This window comes from Leucopleurus acutus (assembly GCF_964270905.1).
Source record: "Leucopleurus acutus genome assembly, chromosome: 16".
NCBI classification, from domain to species: Eukaryota; Metazoa; Chordata; class Mammalia; order Artiodactyla; family Delphinidae; genus Leucopleurus; species Leucopleurus acutus.
In genome coordinates this window covers 9,820,230-9,842,695 of record NC_139158.1, presented here as the reverse complement: position 1 = coordinate 9,842,695, position 22,466 = coordinate 9,820,230, and the positions used below count along the sequence as shown (strand labels likewise).

At 55.4% G+C, this 22,466-nt stretch overlaps 1 protein-coding gene across 2 annotated transcripts in view; it reads right to left on the bottom strand.

The window, feature by feature from the left end:
* CLIP2 (CAP-Gly domain containing linker protein 2) overlaps positions 1-22,466 on the bottom strand; it is a gene marked incomplete at its 5' end in the record, with an annotated part of 51,104 nt that overhangs the window by 7,427 nt on the left and 21,211 nt on the right. Inside the window, 8 exons of one of the 2 annotated variants that reach the window (XM_082858033.1) lie at positions 335-392; positions 2,649-3,584; positions 5,258-5,362; positions 11,474-11,534; positions 13,530-13,633; positions 14,556-14,753; positions 15,392-15,605; positions 17,094-17,218. In XM_082858033.1, coding sequence (XP_082714159.1) covers positions 335-392; positions 2,649-3,584; positions 5,258-5,362; positions 11,474-11,534; positions 13,530-13,633; positions 14,556-14,753; positions 15,392-15,605; positions 17,094-17,218 — 1,801 coding nt within the window. The remainder of the gene's footprint in view (positions 1-334; positions 393-2,648; positions 3,585-5,257; positions 5,363-11,473; positions 11,535-13,529; positions 13,634-14,555; positions 14,754-15,391; positions 15,606-17,093; positions 17,219-22,466) is intronic. The other variant, XM_082858034.1, reaches the window with a different exon arrangement.

The window sequence follows — 22,466 nt, the reverse complement described above, 5'->3', positions numbered from 1 at the left end:
TGTGCATAAACCGTCTCTGGAAGAGAGACATGAGTTGGCCAACGTTGTGCCTTTGCGGAGGGAACTAGGTAGGGGACAGAGGATGCTTCACCATATGCCCTTTGAACAATCTGAAGTTTATACCTATTTTAAAAATAACGAAACCAAACATACAATCAGGTTCTCAATAAATGAGCCTCCGCCCTCCTCCCCTCGCGGGTGAGCGGCTGGTGCACGCAGTAGTGCTCTCACCAATCGGCAGATGATGCAACGCAAAGCGGGACCCAGCTCAGAGGCAGAACTGCCCAGCCTTTCCCCATAGCCCCGCATCTCATCCGGCCCAGCGGCCACTCACCCTCCACAGTCTCCTTCATCCTCATCTTCTCCCCTGAAATGTCGTTGGACTCAATCATCTGAAAGGAGAGCCTGGTAAGGGGGACACTCGCCTCCCCCTCTCGGCCCTCAGCCCCAGCCAGCCCACCTCTCCCCACTTCAAGGAGACTTTCAGGGGCTCGATGAAGCAGGGGGCACAGATGTCCTTGGGCTAGCTTCCCTGACAAGAGGACCCCCTCTGCTCCCAGGGCCCCGGAAGGCTGTTTACGTAGCTTCCACGGGATCACCTCCTAACCTTTCCTTCGTGCAAACGCCTATTATATTAAACAGATGTCTCCTTCCCTGGGATGCCTACAGAGATTGGTCCTGGGACTCTGTCTCCACCATCATCCAGAGGCAAGACTCCCGGCCTTGGTTCCCATCCATAAAGCAAGAATGGACCGCCATGGGGCAGCGTGTGCAGGGCACGCACCGGGGTCGGCTCCCGGAGGGACTTCAAGAAATGCTACTTCTTTTCTAACACATCTTAAAAAAAAATAAATCCAGAAGCCAAAGAAGAAAAGATCAACCAAGGGAAAAAAAAAAATCTGTGTGGCAAACATCAGCAGGCTCCTTGCTGCCTTTCGGTAGACGTTTCTGGACTCCTGCCCAAGCTGGCTGTCCCCCGAGCCTGCAGTTTGCATTCTACACTGCATACCAGGGCAGCACAGAGCTGAGCAGGCAGTCACCTCCATCCACCTGCCCCTCATACTTCTGCTCATACATCCCAAGCCCTGCTTTAATCTCAGTTTGTTGCGATAAACTAAGCTTCCTAGATCTTAATTTACACACACTGCAGGGAAAATGAGGCACACACTAAAATTTTTCCAAATTCCTATACTTACTACACGAGACCCAAAATTGAGTTGTCCCTGGACTTGAACCTTTGAATCTGGGAGGCATGTGGGTCCAGACCAAGTCCCCACGTGTGTGGAAATCAAGAGATGGGCATTCCTGAGATCACCACCCACTCCTTGGCTTGAGGTCTGTGACTGAGGGGCAGCAGGCCATCCTGTGGAACCACAGCAGCCCCAAACCTCCCCTGCTAAGGAGTCCAGGTCCTGGGGTCCCAGGCCTGACCCTCCTTGCCTGAGCAGCCAATCAGGTCATGCGTACACAGCTAACCTGAGGATCTTCCTTTTCTCTCTGCCCAGCATCCTGGGAGAGCACTTGCTGGTCCCTCCCTGGGAGAAGGGGGCAGAAAGGCCGGTGCAGTGGGACCTCAAGGTGTGACACGGGCAGAGCTCCTTTTACAAAAAAGGCGCCCCCTGTACGTGGAACTCCTGAATACTTGTGGCTCAATTGTTAAATGCTGGTTTAAGTGTACAAAGGGAACCAGAAGCTCAGGAACCCCCATGGCTAATAAAAAGGCAACGATCTTGCTGCTAGCTGTCCTATCATGTAAGATTTGACTTTGTCATCCCGGGCACCCTCTGCTGGCCCTTAGGCAGTGGGGCTGGACACAAGCTCTGCCACTGATGGACAAGAAAACCTGGGAAAGGTACTCTGCCTCGGAATCTCAGTTTGCTCATCTGTGAAACGAAGCCTATATGGACCTTGAAGGAGTCCTGGTGAGATAGGGCATCATAGGGCCTGCACCCGGTGTGGTGCCCAGAGCCACTCATGAGGCCCTTCCTGCCCCCGCTGGAGCACACGCCCAGGCTACCCGGGGTCTTGGCCTCCCCAGCATGCTCAGCTGGGACTTCTAGATTTGGAGCAAAGCTGATTGCAATGGCAGCAGCCTCTCCAGGGTCCCGCTCCAGGGACCAGCCCGCTCTTGGGAAAGCGGCTGCTGAACTGTTTGCTCAGTCTCATCAGGACCAGCAGGTAGGGGGCCGCCCTCGGGTCCCCCAGGTCGGTGCTCGCCTTGGAGATGGGCAGGGTTTGCCCTCCACATGTCTGCCAGCCCAGTGCCAGAGCATCTGGTACTGGTGCCTTGGGGAGGCCCAGGAGCCTGCACAGGAGGACGTGTCTGGGGACTGGGAAGAAGGCTGTTCCCTGTGCCTAGATACACATCTCTCCAGGCCTGGCCTGTGGGGACCCAGCCAGGTCAGCTCAGACGGCCTTGGGGCCCCACAGTCACCCGGGCCTGCTGCCCTTCTAATGGAAGGACCTCCTCCTCTGAGCCAGGTGCCCTCCGATCTCCCACGGCGTGCTCCTGGGGGCAACAAGGACGCTTCCCTGGACTGGAAATAAACGGTCAGTAGACGCCTAGACCCTCCCCAGCCAGGCCCTCGGGCCCGGACCGCTGCCGTCCGTGGTCCCCGCACAGCCAGGCAGGAGGGGTGGCCGCCTACGTTGGTGTGCTGGGTCGAACACAGGGACTCGACAGCCTGGAGTCTGTTTTCAGTGACCAGAAGCTTCTCCCGCAGCCTGTCGGCCTCCTGCTTGCTCTGGGCCTCCGAGCGCTGCAGCAGCTCATAGTCTAGCATCTTCTTCTCGGCCAGGGAGATCTGCTCCTTGAGGAACGCAATGGCCTGCGCCTGGCCCCGGTACTCCACGTCCAGCTTCTCCAGCTCGCGCCCCCGCAGCTCAGCGTCGCGGCACCGGTCCTGGGCCTCCTGCAGCTCCAGCCGGTGCTGGCTGGCCTGCACCTCCAGCTGGGCCCGCCAGTGCTGTTGCAGCCCGGCCAGCTCCTCCTGGGCCTCCTGCAGCTTCTGCCGCAGGCCCTCTTTCTCCTTCACGTGCATGGCCGTCTCAATGTCGTGCTTGGCCCGCAAGTTGCCCAGCTCCAGCTGGTGTTCCATCTTGATGCCCTCCATCACGGCCTTCAGCTCCCCGATCTCCTTCTGCTGGGCACCCGGGCTCGAGTTCAGGGTGGCCTTGAGGTCCTCCAGGGACTTCTGGTGGTCCAAGGCCAGCGAGTCCAGCTTGGACTTCCAGTTGTCCATGAGCCCCATGTTCTCGCTGGTGGCCTGCTGGACCTTGGCCTTGAGGTCCACCACCTCCTGCGCATACTTCTCGTTGGCCGCCCGCAGCTTCTCCACCTCCGCCTGGTAGGCCCTCAGTGCCTTCTCGTACTTGTCCCTCAACAGGCCGCTCTCCCTCTGGTGCTCCTGGCTGGCGGACAGCAGCCGCTCCCGCAGCCGCAGGGTCTCGGCGGCCTCGGGGTGGTCGGCGGGTGGCGGGCCGGAGTGTAGCAGGCACTGCTGCAGCTCCTGGATCTCCCCGCGCCGCAGGCTCAGCTCCTCCTCCAGCTGCAGCACCCGTGACTTCTCGGCCACCGTGGTCAGCTACCGGGAGAGAGGGAGACCGGGGTCAGCGGGCCGGCTGGAGGGCACGGGGGAAGGCCGTGAGAAGGGAAGGATGCCCCACTCCACCTGAGTGCCGCCCTGCCCACCGCAGCTCCCAGGGAGGCTTCCCCAGCTTGTGTCCCAGTGACTCGGGGACTCCCTGGTCCCCGCTGCTCTAGGCGGTTTGGGAAATATCGGTGGCGAAAGGAAACCATCTATTTGAGGTTATGGCTTTCTTCAAGTTCATGTTATTTTTAAAGGGCAGACACAACAGAGGGAATTCTGTACTATCCTGCTCTAGAAAAGTTCCAGCCGGAATGAGCTGATTCACAGAGAGGCCTTTTGGAGGGGGTGGCCAAAGAAGGGTCCGGTTTAATGTTTAACGCAGAAGAAAAAAAAAAATAAAGAATGCTCCCAGACCCTCCTTCTGATGGAAAACTCTGAGATCAGAGGCTCCACCCGCCAGAAACCTACTTCGACCGTGTCAGTGATCACAGGTTTGGGTGCAATATATTTGAAAGTTTTAAATCTTTTACAAGCTTAAGAAATTTGTTTCTGAAGGTGACCTTTACTTCAATAAACCTGCTTTTGTTTTTCTAATCAGGTTGAACCCTAGAGGAAGATGCCTTGGTGTGGAGGGCTCCAGCCTGTCACCCGTGACTGGGTCGGTTTCTTCAAGCAGACTCCGTGTACATGCGTGTGTACTGCACACGCAGTCACCTGGCAAAGGCCAGTGTGTGGACAGGGACCCGTGTGTGTCTCCAGATGCTCACGGGCACACACGTGCTCACTCGTGTACTGAGGCCGACCTGCGGAAACCAACGGTCGCCCACCCTACGCCCACAGCCTGTGTTCGGTGGTTTTCCCCGATCTCTGCTCTGCGGCGGCTTAACTCCACGGCCGGGGGAACTGCAGCTGGGCTGTCCGCTGGGCTGACCAGCTGTTTGGATGTGTGCCTGCATGGGGGCCCAGCCCCCGGGGCACGCATGATGGGCGTGGAGGGGCTCGCAGGGTCTGGAGACTGGACTCAGAACCATGCCCTGGGACTCGGGGGGGACTTCACTCCCACGCAGAGCTTTCCCTGGCCCAGGAACCACTCCCACCCTGGGGCTGACACCGAGTCTCATGCCTGGGAACACCCCACTCCCTCGAAGGCCCACCACTGCCCCAGGTCCTTCAGGTTGGCCCCTCACGCCATTCTATTTAAGACCCTCCAGGCTAAAGAATCCACAGTTAAAGGACCCACAGGCTAAAGGATCCACAGTCTCCCAACCTCTGCCTTCCCCAGCCTGGGGAGAAGGGAGGCATGGATAGGTTGGCCACAGAAGGGGCAGAATGTTCCCAAGAGCCCCGATTTCTGAACATGACAAAGCACGGTCACGGCAATGCAACGGTGGGGGGGCGGGGGGAGGCTCGCACAGAACACTCCCAGCCAGTGGGTCCACGAGCTGGGAAGCAACGTCCCAGAGAACCAAGACCCTCTCCTCTCAACAAGCATCACATGGCCACGGAGCATAAAAGCACGTTCCTAAACCTCCCTAGAAGGGGCGCAAAAGGAAAAAAAAAAAAAAAAGCGAGGAGAGCGGCCAGAGAGAGAGAAAATAACAAAAACAGGGCAGCTGAAGGGGCGCCAGCAGGCGAAGGCGCTGGCGGCAGGAGGTGGCGGCGGTTACCCTGTTGTCGGCTAATTCTCGGAGCAGCCGCTCGGCCTGCGCCTTCTCCAGTAGCAGGTGTTTCTCCAGCTCGCCAATGCGCGCGTGCTCCAGCTGCGTCTGGGTCTGGTCCACCCGGGGCGGGTGGCGAGGTGGGGACAGGAGAGAGGGGCACAGGGACAGGAAGCCGGAGGAAGAGAGAAAAAGAGAGAGAGAGGCAGGTCATCTTCTGTGCACAAGGCAGGAGAGCAGGTGAAGGAAAGAGAGGAGGTCTGGGGAGGCGGGGCGGGGTGGGCCTGCTGCCCGCCCCTCACTGTGTCCCCGCTGGGTGTGTTTAAGGGCAGAGCACAGACTGCAGTAACCCTGCCCAAGCCGGCCCCTGGAAGGGGCAACAACGGGCACCTGGATCCCTTCTGTCACCCCCAGGTGGCCCTTCCCCTTGCAGCTCCGGGGCAGGAGCCAAAACCTACTCCCCCCCCCCCCCCGCCCCATCGGGAAGCCTAGGGCTGTTTCTCATTCTAGGCACAGAATCCTGCACACAGGAAGCCCCCGTAAATGACCCCAGGATTCCTGGCCCCCAGGCCTGTCTTAAGGTCAAAGAACCGACTGAATGGGAGGTTTTCAAATATACCCATACGGTCAGGATTCTCCCGGCCAGGCCTCCTTAGCGGAGGCTGGACTAGGCCTCCCACCGCCCTGCCTCAAACCCGGCCCCAGCACTGCCCACTCCCCAGGCCCCGCCGAGGACGCCCGGCCTCCCGAAAGCACAAGAGCACTTTTGTCCCTGCCTCACAACACCCGCTTCACACACTGACAAAGCCCGACATTCTCCGGGCATCCAGGCTGGCATTTGGATTTCCCCTAAGAGATCTGCGAGGGCAGCAGGAGGCTGAAGGCCCAGGGCATCCAGAGGGGTCTGGACACCAAGTTCTCCACAGGGAGAAGCCAGGGTCCTCTGTCTGCATCCTCCCGCGCATCCCGTCATCACCAAGGAGAGACGAGGTGAGAGCGAATCTGAGCGGCAGTTCAGGAGAGGCGGGGCTTAGCACCGTAGCCTGTTGTGTGAAAACCAAGAATACGCCCGACACGGGCAAGGGTAATGGTGACGGTGCAGACTCCCAGTACCGTCCCAGAAATACTCGTGCAGTTCACCAAGAGCTACAGAGACCTTTATGTCCTCTGGCCCGTGATCGTATTCCTGTGAATTTTCCTAAAGGAACAAATGCCTCTTCTCTCTCTCCCCCCAAGAGGGCAGCATGCCCCAGTGCTAAAATACAGCCCTGCTCAGTCTCTTCCAGAAAATTACAGGCTGAAGACGGTGCCTCAACTCCAGCCTTGCAGGGGCCGTGTCACCTTGCTCCTTCTCCTCTGATGACAGGCACAGCGACCCTGCCCGGGACCCGCACTTACACAGAGCCTGATCACAAACACCGTACCTGTGGCCCCGAGGGCAAGAAAAGCCTCCAGCTTCACAAGTTCACGGGCAACTTCATTTGGTAGCCCCTCCAAAAGGACCCTTCACTCTCACTTTCAGAACTCCCAGCCTCCTGGTCCATGGGGGCACAGGAGAACCCATAGGAGCTTGGGGCGGGGGGAGAGCCCCTGAAGCCTAGATTTTAGGTGAGATGGACGACCTGGGGGGATGTAATTTCTGTCTCACGTGCCAACTTTAGAACCCAAGCCCCGCCCCCTCGCACACACACACAGGGTATCTCGGTTATCTCCCCATCTCACAGCGGCCACTCCACGGGGAACACCTCAGGTTCAGAATCATCCAGCAACTTGGGGCAGCAGGAGGCCTAAACCTCAGACTCCCAGATTCTAGAGCCAGGGCCTCCCTACCCCCAAACCAGCCTGACTCCACGGAGGGGAGATGTAGACTTCCAGCAGCAACACGGAGCAGTGACGGAAGCTCCTGAAGTGGGGGACTCCCTGTGTCCCTGCCCCCATCCAAATCCCGGAAGCTCGGTGAAGCCTGGCCTGAGCCCTTGACCTACAGCTTTCCCCCTTCTCCTTGCACGCACGGTGTCTACCCCACTCCAAAGCACAAAGTTACTGCCTTGGGAAGCCCCTCGGATAACAGAAGGCTGCTATTATTAATTGGGAAGGAGTCTCCCCAACTGCACCAGTGACTCCTGAAAGCCAGAGGCACGTCGCCCCTCTTAATCTCCCTCCAGGCCTTGAGCTGCACAGCCAGTTCTCAACAAATAGCTGATTCTGAGTTCTGACTCTTCCCCTTACAATGGGGGTTCCCATGCCAAGGAAAAATAACACCGAGGCGCTATTTAATTCACAAAACAGTAACACAAACCCCCTGGATGATAAAACCACAGCAAAACCCCAGTATCTTCAAGTCTAAGGTAGCTGCCTGACGTCCCCACCAGGGGGGCAGCAGGGAGTGGCACACGTTTTCATGAGGCAACATGAGGCCACGCCCATTCAAGAATCACAAAACATGTCCCCGGCCTGTTTTCCAGAAGCATCTCACCATGCTGTGCCCTGCTCTGGCATCGGGGACAGGAAGGAGCGCAAGACAGGGGCCCCCCCAAGGGGCTTACATCTGGGGAGGGATGAAAACAATACGTGACCAGTGAGGACCATTTCAGACTGTGACTTGGCCCAGGAACAGAGCAAGGAGGATGACGCAAAATCAAGGAGGCAGAGAAGGGCTCTCTGAAAATACAACCTAAGGGGAGACCTGCAGGAAAAGCAGGAACCGGCTGACCAGGGCAGGGGTGGAGGAGAAACGAGGAACCAGCACGTGCAGAAGCTCAGACAGAGCATGGGGTGTTCTAGCTCAGACAGGAGCCCCACATACCTGGAACAGGGCTGGGTCCCCAGGGTCGTCCCTGGGCTACAGAGCCCGGCTTTTATCTAGAGTAGCACCATCAGATGTGTGAGCAGGGAAGGGGCAGGATCTGATTTATGTTTTCAAGAGATTTGGTCATAGGCTGTCTGCAGTTTGCTTCAGAATAACCTGAGAGAGGGCTGTGGATGGCGGTGAAACAAGAGTGGCCAGGAGCTGATCATCGTTGAAGCTGGGTGATGGGTAAATGGAAGTGCATCACACCATCCTCTCTACTTATGTTAAAATTTTTTCCAACGTTAAAAAATGTTAAAGATTCTTTTTGAAGGCTATCTGGCTTCAGTGTGGAACAAGAGAGGAAACACAGGGGCCAAACAGAGGGGTAACTTGTCCCAGGTCACCCACTGTGACCCGGTCCAGGAAGGTGGCGGCGGGGATGAAGACAATTTTGGAGGCAAGGTCAAGTGGGTTTCTGATGGAAGGACGAGGGAAAGAGAAGGTTCAAGATGAATTTTAGCTGCGGGGCCTGAGCAACCGTGTGGATTGTGGGGCCAATTACTGAGATGGGAAGGATAAGGGGGGTGCGGGGGTGAAGGGGAGGCAGGAACAAACGGAGAGATCTGTCTGGGGTATGTGGGGGGTGCTGTCCTGGGCTGAAGAGCATCTCCCCAAATTTCATGTCCACCTGGAACCTCAGAATGTGACCTCGTTTTGAATAGGGTCTTTGCACATGGAAGTAGTTACGATGATGTCATACTGGGTTAAGGTGGGTCTGATGACTAGTGTCCTTATGAGAAGGTCACGGGAAGAGACACAGGAACACACAGGGAGGAAGGCCACGTGACGACAGAGGCAGTGATGCGGCGACAAGCCGAGGAACCCCAGTGGCTGCCAGCCATCCTACCAGAGCTGGGAGAGAGGCATGGGACTGGCCATGTCCACACCTTGATTTCAGACTTGTGGCCTCCAGCACCGTGAGAGCATAAATGTGTGCTGTCTAAAGCCACTGAATTGTGGTAGTTTTTTCCTGAAGCCCCGGGAACTATTACAAGTAGCTGTCACTTGCTCTTCCTGGTGGGGATGTCCAGTGGGTATACTGGCGCGGAGCTCAGGGGAGGACCAAGGGAATCGTGGGCTTATAAAGGGCATTAATGCCACAGACTGGACGCTCTCAGGGAGAGTGTAGACTGAGACTGAGCCCCTGGACAGGCCAACATTCAAGGTCAGGAAGGAGGTGAGAGGTTGGAATGGGGCACCTTGCGTAGCTGGGGGAGTGAGGACAGGAGAAGGACAAGCAGAGAACTGGGGTGACATAGCTGGAGGGGGACCAGAAGCTCAAGGATGTATTCTGGGTTTTATTTTTGACTTTTAAGACAGGTAAGGATGAGAGGGACTTTTGCCTTTTGGTTGCCATGAATATAGTCACAATAAAAACAGCAGCAACGGGGCTCCACTGCCCTTGGACTGAATTAGCTGTCTGTCACTGTCTGTCCCACCCCCACGCCTCTCCCAGCCAAGGCTGATTGGATCTGGGCTGGACACCTGATCCAAAGCCAGCCAGCCCATTGGCTAGCCTGGGGCCAATCAGATTCTCCCAAGAGGACAGCTAGGAGACAGTGGGTGCTGGAGGCTGGGCGGATCCAGGAGGATGGGTGTCGGGGAGAAGGGAGCAGATGTGCCAGGAGACTTGCAGACACGGTGACAGACAGACAGACTGACCATGAGTCATGAGAAGAGGGAGGCCCCTCAGTGCGGGAGAATAGGCTCCATTTCTGATGCTGTTCCTCCTTCTGGTTCCCTGAACTGCCTCCCATTGGGGCTGTGAGACTTCCCTGCAGCCTTTCAGTAACCCCCGGATGACTGGACTTAGCAGGAGGGGTCTCTGTTCTTTGCAACCACAGGTGCTTTTCCCAGAAGCCCCCCCGCCCAGCCTCTGCAGGAGGGCAGCCGCCCAGCAGGAGAGCCTGCTACACATAACCACATGACCTGCCCCCTTGGCTAAGACGGAAACTTACACTGGAACACCCTGATACCAGGCTGGGGTCCCTACACCAGATTGTGCCCCAGTATCCATCCTTTAAGCTCAGGCAGCAAAACCTGCCTCAACAGGGGCAGCTGTCCGTGACCCTAGATCACACATGTCTCTCCCCGAGCCGTGGTCATCCAGGGACAGGACAGACATGTGCACAATTTTGCTGGACGTTGGAAGTCATAGGGGTCTTAACACGGCTTTGTCACAAAATCAGAAACCGTAATTTCCCCTTGGAGCTCAGACATGATCTAATGCAGTGATTCCCAAAGCATGGTCCCCAGACCAGCATCACCTGGCAACTTGTTAGAAATGCAGATTCTCGGGGCCCACCCAGACCTACCGAACGGCCACTCAGGCCAGGGCCCAGCATTTCGTGTCTGAACACACCCTCTAGGTGATGAATTCTCAAGTCTGAGAATCACTGACCTAGTTCAAGCTCCTCATTTTACAGAGGAGCAAACAGAGGCCCAGGGAAAGGAAGAGGCTGCCCAAGGCCAATTAGGGCCAGGACCAGAGTGTGAAGAGGGACTGAACTGACTGCCCCCTGCCCCATCTGACGGTTCTGGGAGTCCTTGGTTTTTGTCACCTCCCAGGGAGCAGGAAGGGTCTCAGTGGAAAGGCACTCCTGCCCACCCAACTGTGGGCAGGCCTAATGAGCCCCGTGGTCTCCAAATGATTTGGTGAGGGCGGCTAGTGTTTGTCTTGGGGGGCAGGGATCCTTAAGTGCTTTACTCATTGATGTGAGCATCCTTCATCCCTCAGCTCAGAAAGGGTGGGTTGGATTGCAGAATGAGAGTGAAAGGTCCAGACCCCTCGTCCAGGTGCTATAACTGAGGAGGCGCTGTAACTAGCCATTCTTACGGACTGGATGCAGGAGTCAGGAGTCCTGGGTCCTGGTCCCACTGGCTGCTGACTTGCTCCATGACCGGGAGGGTCCCTTTGCCTTTCTGAGCCTGTTTTCCCGTCTATAAATTCTGTGACTCAACCACAGGCTATTTCCAGCCAAAATTTTACGTGGAATTCAAGATGAACAAAGGGCCCAGGGAACACCTTTAGGGCTACTGCCCAAGAAAGAAGGGATGGGGGAGCCTGGCCACTATGTCCTCAGGCCCAGCTCTGTGGATGCCTTGGGTCCATTCCACCCAGCTGCTGACACAGGAAGCATGGTCCCTCTGGGGCTCCTGGAGCTGAGCCATTCCCACTTCTGACACCTGAGTCTCTCATGACCGCCACCCCCCCCCGCCAGGGTATGATCTTTGACTCTTCCCCATTTCTTCCTTGCAATACCCCCGCCCCCTCCCAGGGGGCCCAGAGTTGCTGCCTAGACCTCATGGCCATTTGCCCTTCGAGGGCTGGGCTTGGGGTGCAAGCCTGGGGTGGGGGGGCCTTTGACCATTACCTCCAGGTCTCCCTTGGTGATGGACTCCTCCTCCACTCGGAACTGCAGGTCCTCCACCTTCCTGCAGGGGGAGAGGGGGCTGAGTGAGCATCACCCAGAGGGGCGGGCTTTGCCAAGTCAGCAATAGCAGAGAGAGCCAAGGCCACAGGTGGCCCAAAGTCCACACTCAGATTATGCAGAAGACACTGCCCAGAGCCCCGAGTTCCCGGAAACATCCAGCCCTCCCAATTTACTGATCCATGCTCTACACAGAGAACACTGGCTTCTCTAAAATAGACACTGCTTTGGGAAAGATCCTCAGTGTTCTCCTTACTTGCTGCAAGAAATAAATCCTTCCTTCTGCAAAAAAATAAAAAAATAAAAAATAAACACACACACACACACACACACACACACACACAAAAAAAAAAAATAGGAATGTTTAATGCAGCATCCTTCCCCGCTAGGGTGGTTGTGGAAATAAAAAACAGAGTGGATAGTAAATGGAAGCACTAACAGCTGTTTTCATCACAGCAGGGAACAGACATGTCGCATGGAACAGTCTGTGGGGAAGGAGGCCAGGTGGGCTTCTTCCCCTACTGACCCCATTCTCATTCCCTCCCCTCAAAATCAGGGCCCAGAGCCCCAGCCCCCACTGCTTGGGCTGCTCCCTGATGTGGAGGGCCCCCAATGCCCTGCTGCAAGTGTGGGGCCCACCCTCAAGGAGACACCCACCCACCCCCGAGAGAGCACAGGGAAGAGACACAGGCACATTACAGCTCACAAAGCTGCTACTCCTGGGGCCTCGTGACAGCTCCCAGCAGAGGATGAAACTAAGGCCCAGAAAGGGCCAGTGACCTGCCCAAGGTCACACAGCAAGCACAGGGCAATGCTGGGACTTGCACCCAGGCCTTCCTGAACACAACTCCCAGGACGTCTCAAAGATCTGTTTTTGTTTGTTGGCATCAGGCACGTTGCCATGGGAACCAGATGCGTGGGCCCCACCGACCCTCTCAGGCAGATATGAATAAGCCCTCCTGTCTCCAAGTCAGACAGTAACAACAGCTCGTGGAGCACATGCCTCAGCTGAAAGCCCAAAACCAGACCCAAGTCGGGGGGAGGTGGAGGGCTGGGTCTGGGAGGTGCTACTGTGCAGGGCAGCAGAGGAAGCTGCAGAAATCTGTGTGTCAGCAGCTAGGAGACAAAGAGAGGCTTCTGGGCTGAGGGAAACCCTTGTCAGGCCCTAGTCAGCTCTGAGTTCCACCAGGTGACCCAGGACCAAGTCAGGCCAGAGTCCCCACAGGGAGGGAACACAACTCCCACTTGCCACTGGCAGGACAGCAAGAGCCAGTGGCACCACTAACAGGCTGGTGACCTCAGGCAAGTCCGTTCCCTGCTCTGAGCCTCAGTTTCCTTTTCTGTGACCTGGGGGGCAAAACCTGCCTCCTGGGCTAACTGTGAGCCAGAGAGAAACAGAGCAGGTAAAGCGCCCCCAGCCCCGGGGCTGAGCCCCAGGCGCAAGGTGTTTCCAGGGGCCTCTTCCTGCTGCTTCTCTGAGCCTCGGTTTCCTGACACATGAAATGGGAATGAAGCTTCAGGACACGGGCTGTGAGCTCCACGTGAGGGACCTGATGCAGAAGGGGTGTTCCCTGCGCTGAACTGGGTCACGGGGTGGGGACGTCGGATGCACGTCTCCCTAGTGAGAGGTCCCCCCACCCGCCTGGGCGTTCTCATGATGCTGCATGAGCCGAGCTGGGCAGGAACGGTGAACCCCATGTCAGGAAGGAAAACAGTGACGTATATAGTGTCTCCCATGTGCTCAGTGTCATGCTGGGTGCTTTACTGGAGTTATCTCGTAAGTCCTCCCAACAGCCTGCAGAGATGGGGATCATCACCCCACTTCGCAGATGAGACGACTAAGGCCCGCAGAGCTCATGTCACCAGCCCAGGTGACACAGCCAGTACGTGGTGGAGGCGGGGTTTGTGCCTGCTGGTCCCGAGCCTTGCTTTTCCTGGTCATCCTTAACAAGGCTCTGGGAAAGTGTCCCGCCAGGACCAGGACAGGAGCGGCACCTACCTCCTCTCCTCCTCCAGCTGGTTGGACAGGTCCACCTTCTCTTTCCGCACGCTCTCCACCAGCAGCCGGGCCCGCTGCAGCTTCTCCTCTGCCTCTGCAACATACTGGGCCCCAAGCGAGGGCCAGGACAGGGTCAGCCTCCTCCTGGGGACCGGGAGCCAGGTAGGGGAGGGGTGGGTGTGGAGGGGGTGCAAGGAGCCAGGCCTGGAACCCAGCCACCCCTACTCCCCTGCCAGCCCTAGTCTGACCGGAACCGTGGACCTAGATGTGAGGGAAGAGGGCCGGCTGAGTGCCAGGGACGGGAACCTCAGGTCCACCTGCCCCCAGTCCCTGCCACCTCCCTCAGCCCTTGAGGGCCTAAGACCTATTGTCTCGTCAAGGCCCCTGTCACGGCACACACGTGAGCTTGGCCTTAGTAATTCCAGAACCCGAGGGAAGAGTGAGCCTGGCTCCAAATGGGGACAGGGGCCTAGGAGGGAGCTCCCACGTGGGGAACAAGCAGCAGGGAAGGGTAGACACACGACAGCAGCAGAGCCAAGGCTATGGGCAAGGACTTCCTTCCCTGAAACCCAACCCAGGAATCAATCTGCTCGAAAGCACGGTCTGAAATGTGGACAGATGTACCCCAGAAATGTTTACATCAGGATTATTTAGAAAAAGTGAGGAATTGGAAAACAACCTAAACACCAGCAGGGGACAGGCCACGTCAGTAAGGACACGGCCCGCAACAGACGGCCACGCAGTCCTTCAAATGGGGAAGAATTTTCCATGACCTAGAAATCGTGCTCGCACTATAGGAAGTAGGAAAAAGCAGGACACGCAACTTTGTATCGAGGTTCTGGAGGTGGAATGTGGACCTACCACTGGAAGGAAATTCACCAGGAGGATGAGGGGTGTTGGTAACATGCGACTCAGTTTTCTCTGCACACCCCAAGTTCTGCTCACTGAGCGTGACTGAGGGACAAGACTGGCCCGAGGAGACTGCTGGTGCCCTCCGGGTGCTCCGTGGCCCTGCCTGCCACCCACCTGCTCATGCTGTGCCTTGAGCAGGGCGATCTCCTTCTCCACCTCACAGATGTGGCTCGTGGCCTTGGCCACCTCGGCCCGCTCCAGGTCCCGTTCAGCCAGCAACTGCTCGATGTGCTGCTGTTTCTCCTTCAGCGCCTCTTGCAAGGCAGTCGTGCCCGAGATCTTGCGGGCATAGCGCGAAGAGGTCTCCGTGAGCTGCAGGAAGGCGTGGGTGCAGGCAGGACTCAGGGATGCGGAGCACCGTCCAGGCAACCCACCACTACCCAGCAAGTGGGGGGCCCAAGTGCCTCAACTCCTGGGGTTCGGTTCCTCCCCTCCCAGGGCCCTAGACACTCTGCCTAGTTATGTAGAGGGAATCATGATGTTTGCGATCCAGGGAACTTCCTCTCTCAGGAGAGTCACAGCCCCTGGGGGTCTGCCTCAAGGTGGGCTCTCTCACCTGGGCCACCTTCTCCTGGACTAGGAGGAACCTCCCGTGTAGACAGAGCTCTGCTGGAAGGGCAACCTCACCTTCCCTCCTCACCCAAGGTGGCTGTGCCAGCCTTTCTAAAGCACCTGCCCTGCACCTGTATCACCTGTATGCACCTGTATTACCTGCCCTGCCTCTGTATGACCCTCTTTAACTCCCAGGGAAGGGCTTAGCTACTGACAAATCGGTAATATAAAAATAACAATAAATGTAAATGGGTCAATTTCTCTGTTAAAAAATATATACTTTCATCTTTGTTCAAAAACTCCAAACTGACGGATGCCTGGAACCAGAGCAAGTCAGGGGACAACTGGGTCTCTCTGTCCCCACCCCACTCGCATACACACACCAGGGTATCCCTCACCAGGCCACTGCGGCTGGGCCGGCCCCCCACAGAGGAGGCCACAGAGCTGACAGAGCTGATGGAGGAACTGCTGGGACTGTGGGTCAGTGCCGAGACTCCCATGGCCATGCGCTTGGTCTTCTTGGCCTTGGCTGGGCTGGTGGATGGGAAGCCGATGCGGATTACCTTGTGGATGGGCGCGAAGAGACCAAACTTGGGTGGGCACTGGAAGTACCTGGAGAGGTAGGAGAGACCATGCTGCTGTCACAACCCCACAGCCTGGAGCCTGGCCTGCCTCCCCTACCTCTTCAGAGCCCAGCAGAGAGAGGCTTCTCCTGGGGGACCCATCACCCACACCCTAAGACCAATAGACAGGACTCCCAGAAAGGGAATAGAGGTGAGCAGGGCCTGATGTTCTGCATAGCCATGAACAGCGGTTGGGCATATTTCTGGGGGATGGGGGAATAACAATTACCGAGCACCTGCTCTATGCCAGTCCCTTTACAAAAATGCTCATTTCGATCCCCCAACCACTCTATTGTTATCCATATTTCACAGACGAGATTTAGGCTCAGAGAGGTTAAGTAACCTGCCCACAGTCAGAGAGCTGGTTAAATGGCAAAGCTGAGACTGGACCCGGTGGACTCCAAAGCCCACTGTGCTTTGTCTCCCAAACATCAGTCAGAGGCCCCCAGCCGTATCTGCAGCCCCACTCTCATGGCTGCCTCTGGACCACCCCCAGCCCCAAGGCTCTCTGCCCATGGAGCCCCCGAATGGAGAAGCAGAAGCCTGAAGGAGGCACCTTAGGCATGGGGTGAGGGATGCTGCCCAACCTGCCCCTGGATTCTGGAAGCAAGAGTAAATTGAGAGAAACATCCGTCTCGAAAACAGGAAGGCAAGTGTTGTCATGGAAGTCTGGATCGTCTTCTCTCAAAACCTCTCTAGCCATGGATTCCACGTGTGACCAGGGACCTAGTTCTGTCCAGTTTCCCGCTCACCTTGACACTGCCACCCCACCTGCCTCTTCCCACATTCAGGTCTTTGTGCAGCCTGACCCCCAGCCTAGCACACCTTCCTTCTCAGAGCTGTCGCAGCCTCACCTGGACGACAGAACCTAGCCCAGGGACAGCCAACACAGGCTCGCAGGCCACCGTGCCTTACCCCACACCCCCGACACTGCTCAGTCACAGCATCAACGCCCCCCTCAAAGGGCCCAGGCCTGGGCTCAGACCTTCTCAACCCAGCATTCCTGGCAGTCAATTCCCTTTCATCAGAGATGCTGAGAAACCTGGGACCCAGCTGTGACCCTAACCTTGGCTGTAGAGCACCAAGCACTGTCTGATTATTTCCTGTGTCACCCAGGGCAACTCTCAGAAGGCAGGACCCCTGCCTCTCCTTTTCTGGTGCTCCCACCTCACCTACTCATGGGTGGCAGGGGGAAGGGAACCCAGGGACAGATGACTCTCCTAGCGCTTGCTCGTGACTCTCTGTGTGACCTTGGCAATGACCTCTCTGGCCTTGGTTCTCTGATCTGTAAAATGGGGGTGACAGTCCCACCACCTGCTTCCGTGAGCTGCTATGACAGAAGGGAGGTGGTAGCATCTGTACATGGTATCTGGCACAGCCACCCAGATGCTTAACACTGGCATTCTCAGATGCCCCAACCCCGACCCCTGCACCCACCCTAGGAGAAGAGGACTCCCTTCCTCCCTCCCCACCATACCTGGTGCCCGCCACTGCCCCATCATTCTTCCCAAGGGGCTCGTCCAGCTCCACGCCACACCACTCGCCCTTGGCAAAGTCTGTCTCCCCGACGTACCGTACCACACCAGTCTTCGTCCCACCAACCTATAGGCACACAGAGAGACTCAGGTCCAGAGGATGCAGTGGGAACTGCAGAGAGGGCACAGGCACCCAGGTGCCCGGGCTCATCCCACGCCTCCCTTCCAGTGTGCAAGGGCCAGGGGAGATGAGGCGGAGGCCCAAGGACAGCTGGGAGGGGTACAGGTATAAACAGTGCTTCCCAGGGCTGTCCCAAGCAAGAGCTCTGGAGTCAGGAAGACAGACCTGCGTTCAAACCCTGCCATTTACAAGCTGTATGAGCTTGGGCAAGTTACCTAACCTCTCTGAGCTCCAGCATCTTCATCTGTCAAAATGGCTTTTGTGAAGATTAAGTACTAAATGTGCAGTGTCTGGAGCATACTAGAGTCTCAATAAACGTTATCCATAAAAATGGTTTAGGGGGTGGGAGGGAGACGCAAGAGGGAGGAGATGGGGGATATATGTATATGTACAGATGATTCACTTTGTTATAAAGCAGAAACTAACACACCATTGTAAAGCAATTATACTCCAATAAAGATGTTTAAAAAAAAAAAAAAAGGTTTAGGGAATTCCCTGGCAGTCCAGTGGTTGGGACTCCACGCTTTCACAGCCGAGGGCCCGGATTCAATCCCTGATCAGGGAACTGAGATCCCACAGACCGAGCTGTGCGGCCAAAAGGAAAAAAAAAATGGTTTGAATGGAGGTTGCCAGGAGCTGGGCAGGAAGGGAAGTGGGGAGTTGTTTAATGGGAATACAGTTTCGGTTTCGCAAGATGAAAAAGACCTGTTGCACAACAATGTGAATATACTTAATACTACTGAACTGTACGCTCCGAAATGGTTAAGAAGGTAAATGTTACGTTACGTGCGTTTTACCACAATTAAAATAACTCAGGACAGGCCAATAATCGGGAATACTACTGTAACAATGATTTAGAAAACTTTCAATTCAAGTTATATATATACATAAAGTTTTACATATATATATATATATACACACACACATACATGTATATATATATATATATACACTTCCAAAGCCTTAAAAAACCGTATAAGTTTCTCCACCTCTCCCCAGAAGCACTTTCACTCTTTAAGATGAAGTTTTTGGTGTTGACCTCCATATTTCTAAATGACACGCTAATATTGCTACTTGTCAATTTTTCAATTTGGGGGTGACATCCATCGACGTCTCATCAGGGAAGGGCAGGTGCTGCCTCCCCATCACCAGGCTGCACACACCCCTACTGGGTTTCTACCCCTGCCACGCAGTGATGGCTTCATTTTGATCAGACTCCATTAAATAAATTAAATTTATTAAATTTAATTTCCTTAAATGTATCTTCTAGTACTTCTATCTTCTAGTACTTCTCTCTTAAATTTATCTTCTAGTACTTCTGTGATGTTTCTTGTATCTGCAATCAGGTTTTTCATTATCCAGAGCTTTTTTGTTGAATATCCGTATTTATATTCCGTGGCCTTCTGTTCAGATTTGACACTGGTATCACCTTCTCTTATTTCTCACAGGACCGGCCACCCTCCCCAGAGAAGAAGCTTCTGCGCCCTCTAGAGGGTGGAGGCTTGGCCACCAGTGATCTAGGAGCTGAATGAGGGAGAAGCCAGTAGGAAAAAGGGGCTCAGCTTTTAGGATAGACATGTTCATTTAATCCTCCCTTTTCAGTCCAACATGCCAGGGGTTCCCCCATCCAAAGACTCCTTCTCTGAACCTCTCACGAGACAACCACTCATCCCAGACATCTGCTGGAGGGGCAGTCACCACACAGAGGGGACCCTAGGCAGGGAGGTGGAGTCTGAAGATTTTTCAAACAACGTCAGCTCCATTTCCAGAGGCCACCATACGGCTGACTTCCCATCCTCAGGGGGCTTCTGAGGGAAACACTGATTGCTTCTCTGCTTTCCCCGCGGCTGCCTGTGCGCTGGGCTGCGCTGGGTTTCCAGTGGTATTTCTGCTGTCTCCTCTCCTGTTCTCTTTGTCCTTGAGGGTTTAATACCTTTTTTTTTTTTTTAAATCCCTTCACTGTCATTCTAGTGCAAATTCAGGAAAGGGTGAAAATAAATGTGTGTGTTTATCTACTGTGTTTATCTGAACCAAAATAGGATTTTCTAAATGCTACCTTCTCTGACACCCTTAAGTATGCCTCAGGTGTGCCCGAAAGGAACCAGCTCCCTAATTAAAACTCACTCTATTCCCACCATTTCTTAAGGACTGGCTACGTGCCAGGCACATTGAAGACATGAATTCTAAACCTTGCAATTCAGGAGCTCCCTGGTGGCCTAACGGTTAGGATTCGGCGCTTTCACTGCCGTAGCCCAGGTTCAATCTCAGGTTGGGGCACTAAGTCCCGCATGCCGCAGCGCACAACAAAAGAACAAAACAAAACAAATCCCCAAAGCCATAAGCGAATACTACGAACAATTACATGCCAACAAATTCGACAACCTAGAAGAAATGGACAAGCTTCCCCCTCACCAGACCCCACTGCATGTGTGCCAGGCCCTGCCCTCCAAGGTATGAGACCTTTCCCTTCTTTCTTTTTTTTATTATATTTAACCTGTCTTTACTGTACAAAATTAATAGACTTTTTTAAAGATGTTGCTTTTTAAAATTTATTTATTTGGCTGCATCAGGTCTTAGTTGTGGCACGTGGGATCTTCATTGCAGCGCGTGGACATCCCTCTAGTTGCAGCGCGAGGGCTCAGTAGTTGTGGTGTGTAAGCTTAGTTGCCCTGCAGCATGTAGGATCTTAGTTCCCCAACCAGGGATTGAACCCGCACCCCCTGCATTGAAAGGCGGATTCTTAACCACTGGACCACCACGGAAGTCCCTAATAGACTTTGTTTTATAGAGATATTTTAGGTTTCTGGAAAATTTGAGCAGAAAATACAGAGAATTTCCACATATCCCCTCACCTCTCGCCCCGACAGTTTCCCCTCTTATTAACACCCTGCATCAGTGGGGTGCCTTTATTACAATGGTGAGCCAACAAATTGTTATTAACTAAAGTCCATAGTTTACATTAGGGTTCACTCTTGGTGTTGTACATTCTATGGACTTTGAGATATATAATGACTCGTACCCACCATTATAGTATCATACAGAATAGTTTCACGGCCCTAAAAATGCTCTGTGTTCCACCTATCTATCCCTCCCTCCCCTACCCCCTGGTAACCAACGATCTCTTACTGTCCCCAAAGTTTTGTCTTTTCCAGAATGTCATACAGGTGGAATCATATAGTACGTGGCACATTCCCACTGGCTTCAGTCACTTAATACTACGCATTTAAGGTTCCCGAATGTCTTTTCATGGCTTGACAGTTCAGTTCCTTTTAGCCTTGAATAACACTCCACTGTCTGGACGCACCTTAGTTTATTTATCCATTCACCTACTGAAGAACATCTCGGTTGCTTCCAAGTTTTAGTAATTAGGAATAAAGTTGCTAGAAATATTTGTGTGCAGGTTTTCATGCAGATATGTCAGCTCATTTGCGTAAGTACCAAGGAGCAGGACTGCTGAATCGCATGGTGAGAGCATGTTTAGTTTTGTAAGAAGTGGCCAAGCTGTCTTCCTAAGTGCCTGTGCATTTTGCATCCTGGCCCTCCCCAGCAATGCACCAGAGTCCCTGTAGCTCCACTAAGGGACTGTCCCTCCCCACACCCCCACTGGGGGACAGGCTGGGCCCCAGTCTCCAGAGGGATGAGCCCCACCCGCTCCTTTTCCAGCCCCTGAGGGTTATCTGTGAGGCTGGAATCCCCACTGGCCTGGGCCAAACAGCGACTACATCCCGGGTCTCATAAAACAAGGGAGGTGGGCAGATTGAATTTATCTGTTTCTCCGGGATTTTCCTCTGAGGAAGTTAAAACAGGTGACTCGTTTAAAATAAACCCATGCATCTCGCCCACAAGGACAGACAGCTCTGCCATCAGGAGGCTGGGGCAAGTCCCCCCGTCTCACAGGGCAGCCATGAGGGTCCAGTGAGGGGCTCATTTCCAAGGCCTGGGGCAGCACCTGCTGGGCCGCTGGGGCGGAAGAGCAGAGCAAGCGGGGAAGGAGGGGGTCCTGGTAGGAAAGAGGCTGCCCGGGAGAGACGGGCAGGTGAGTGGTGCCACTGGGCCACCTTCAGGGAGATGAGGGGACAGAGGTGAGCAGCCCCTCTCGGTGACCCTCCCTGACCATGTCCACGGTCGCTGACCTGAACAGCTAGTGAGGGGCATCTGGGGCTCAACTAGCTTTTGCGGCATCGACGTCATACACGAGGTACCTCACCCGCTCTCAGGACCACCTGGCAGGGCCGTGAGTCATTCACTGAGCAGGAAGGTTTGAGCGCCTTCCTGACACCAGGCTCTGTTGCAGGCACTGGGGGAGCAACCATGTGAGCAAAACACCACAGCCTTCCTCGTCAGGGCGGGAAGCAGACAGCCCAGCAGTAAGCGAGTAAATGCTGTCATTCCAGGCGGATGACAAGGGCTACGTGGAAGAGTACCAGAGGGCCCCGTCTCCAAGAGGTGACATTGGCACAGAGGCCTAACGGAAGCGGGACAGTGAGCTGTGGGGAGCCCTGGGGTCAGAGTCCCAGGTGGAGGAGGTCAGCAGGGCACAGCAGAGGCACTGGCCTGGTACGGGAGCAAAGAGAAGGAGGCCAGGGCGGCCGAGTGCAGCCAGGACAGAGGGCGAAGTCAGATCATACGAGGGTGGGCGGGCAGACCACAAGGGTCTGGGGGCCATGGGAAGATGGGTGGGTTTTATCCCACGTGAGATGGGGCCTCCTGGAGTGTTGGGCCCTGAGTGGGGGCAGGGAGACCAAGGAGGGGGCGGTTCCACTGCTGGAGAGAGAGGACCTGCCCACAGAGGTGGAGGGCTGGGGGCAGGGAGACCAAGGAGGGGGCGGCAGTTCCACTGCTGGAGAGAGAGGACCTGCCCACAGAGGTGGAGGGCTGGGGGCAGGGAGACCAAGGAGGGGGCGGCAGTTCCACTGCTGGAGAGAGAGGACCTGCCCACAGAGGTGGAGGGCTGGGGACCAACTGGGGTGTATTTTGGAGGCGGCACCAGAGGCCTGATTGTGAATCACGTAGTCAGGAGGAGAGAAAAACAGGACGTAAGGCCAACTGCCAAGTTCCTGGATTGGTCTGCTGGAGACACACGTGCCATTTACTGAGATGGGGAGGATGTGGGGAGGACGCTGGGGCGGGGGAGCAGGTCGGGGATGGGGGTTGGGTGTGTTATAGTTTGCACTGTGTTCCCCAAAAAGACATG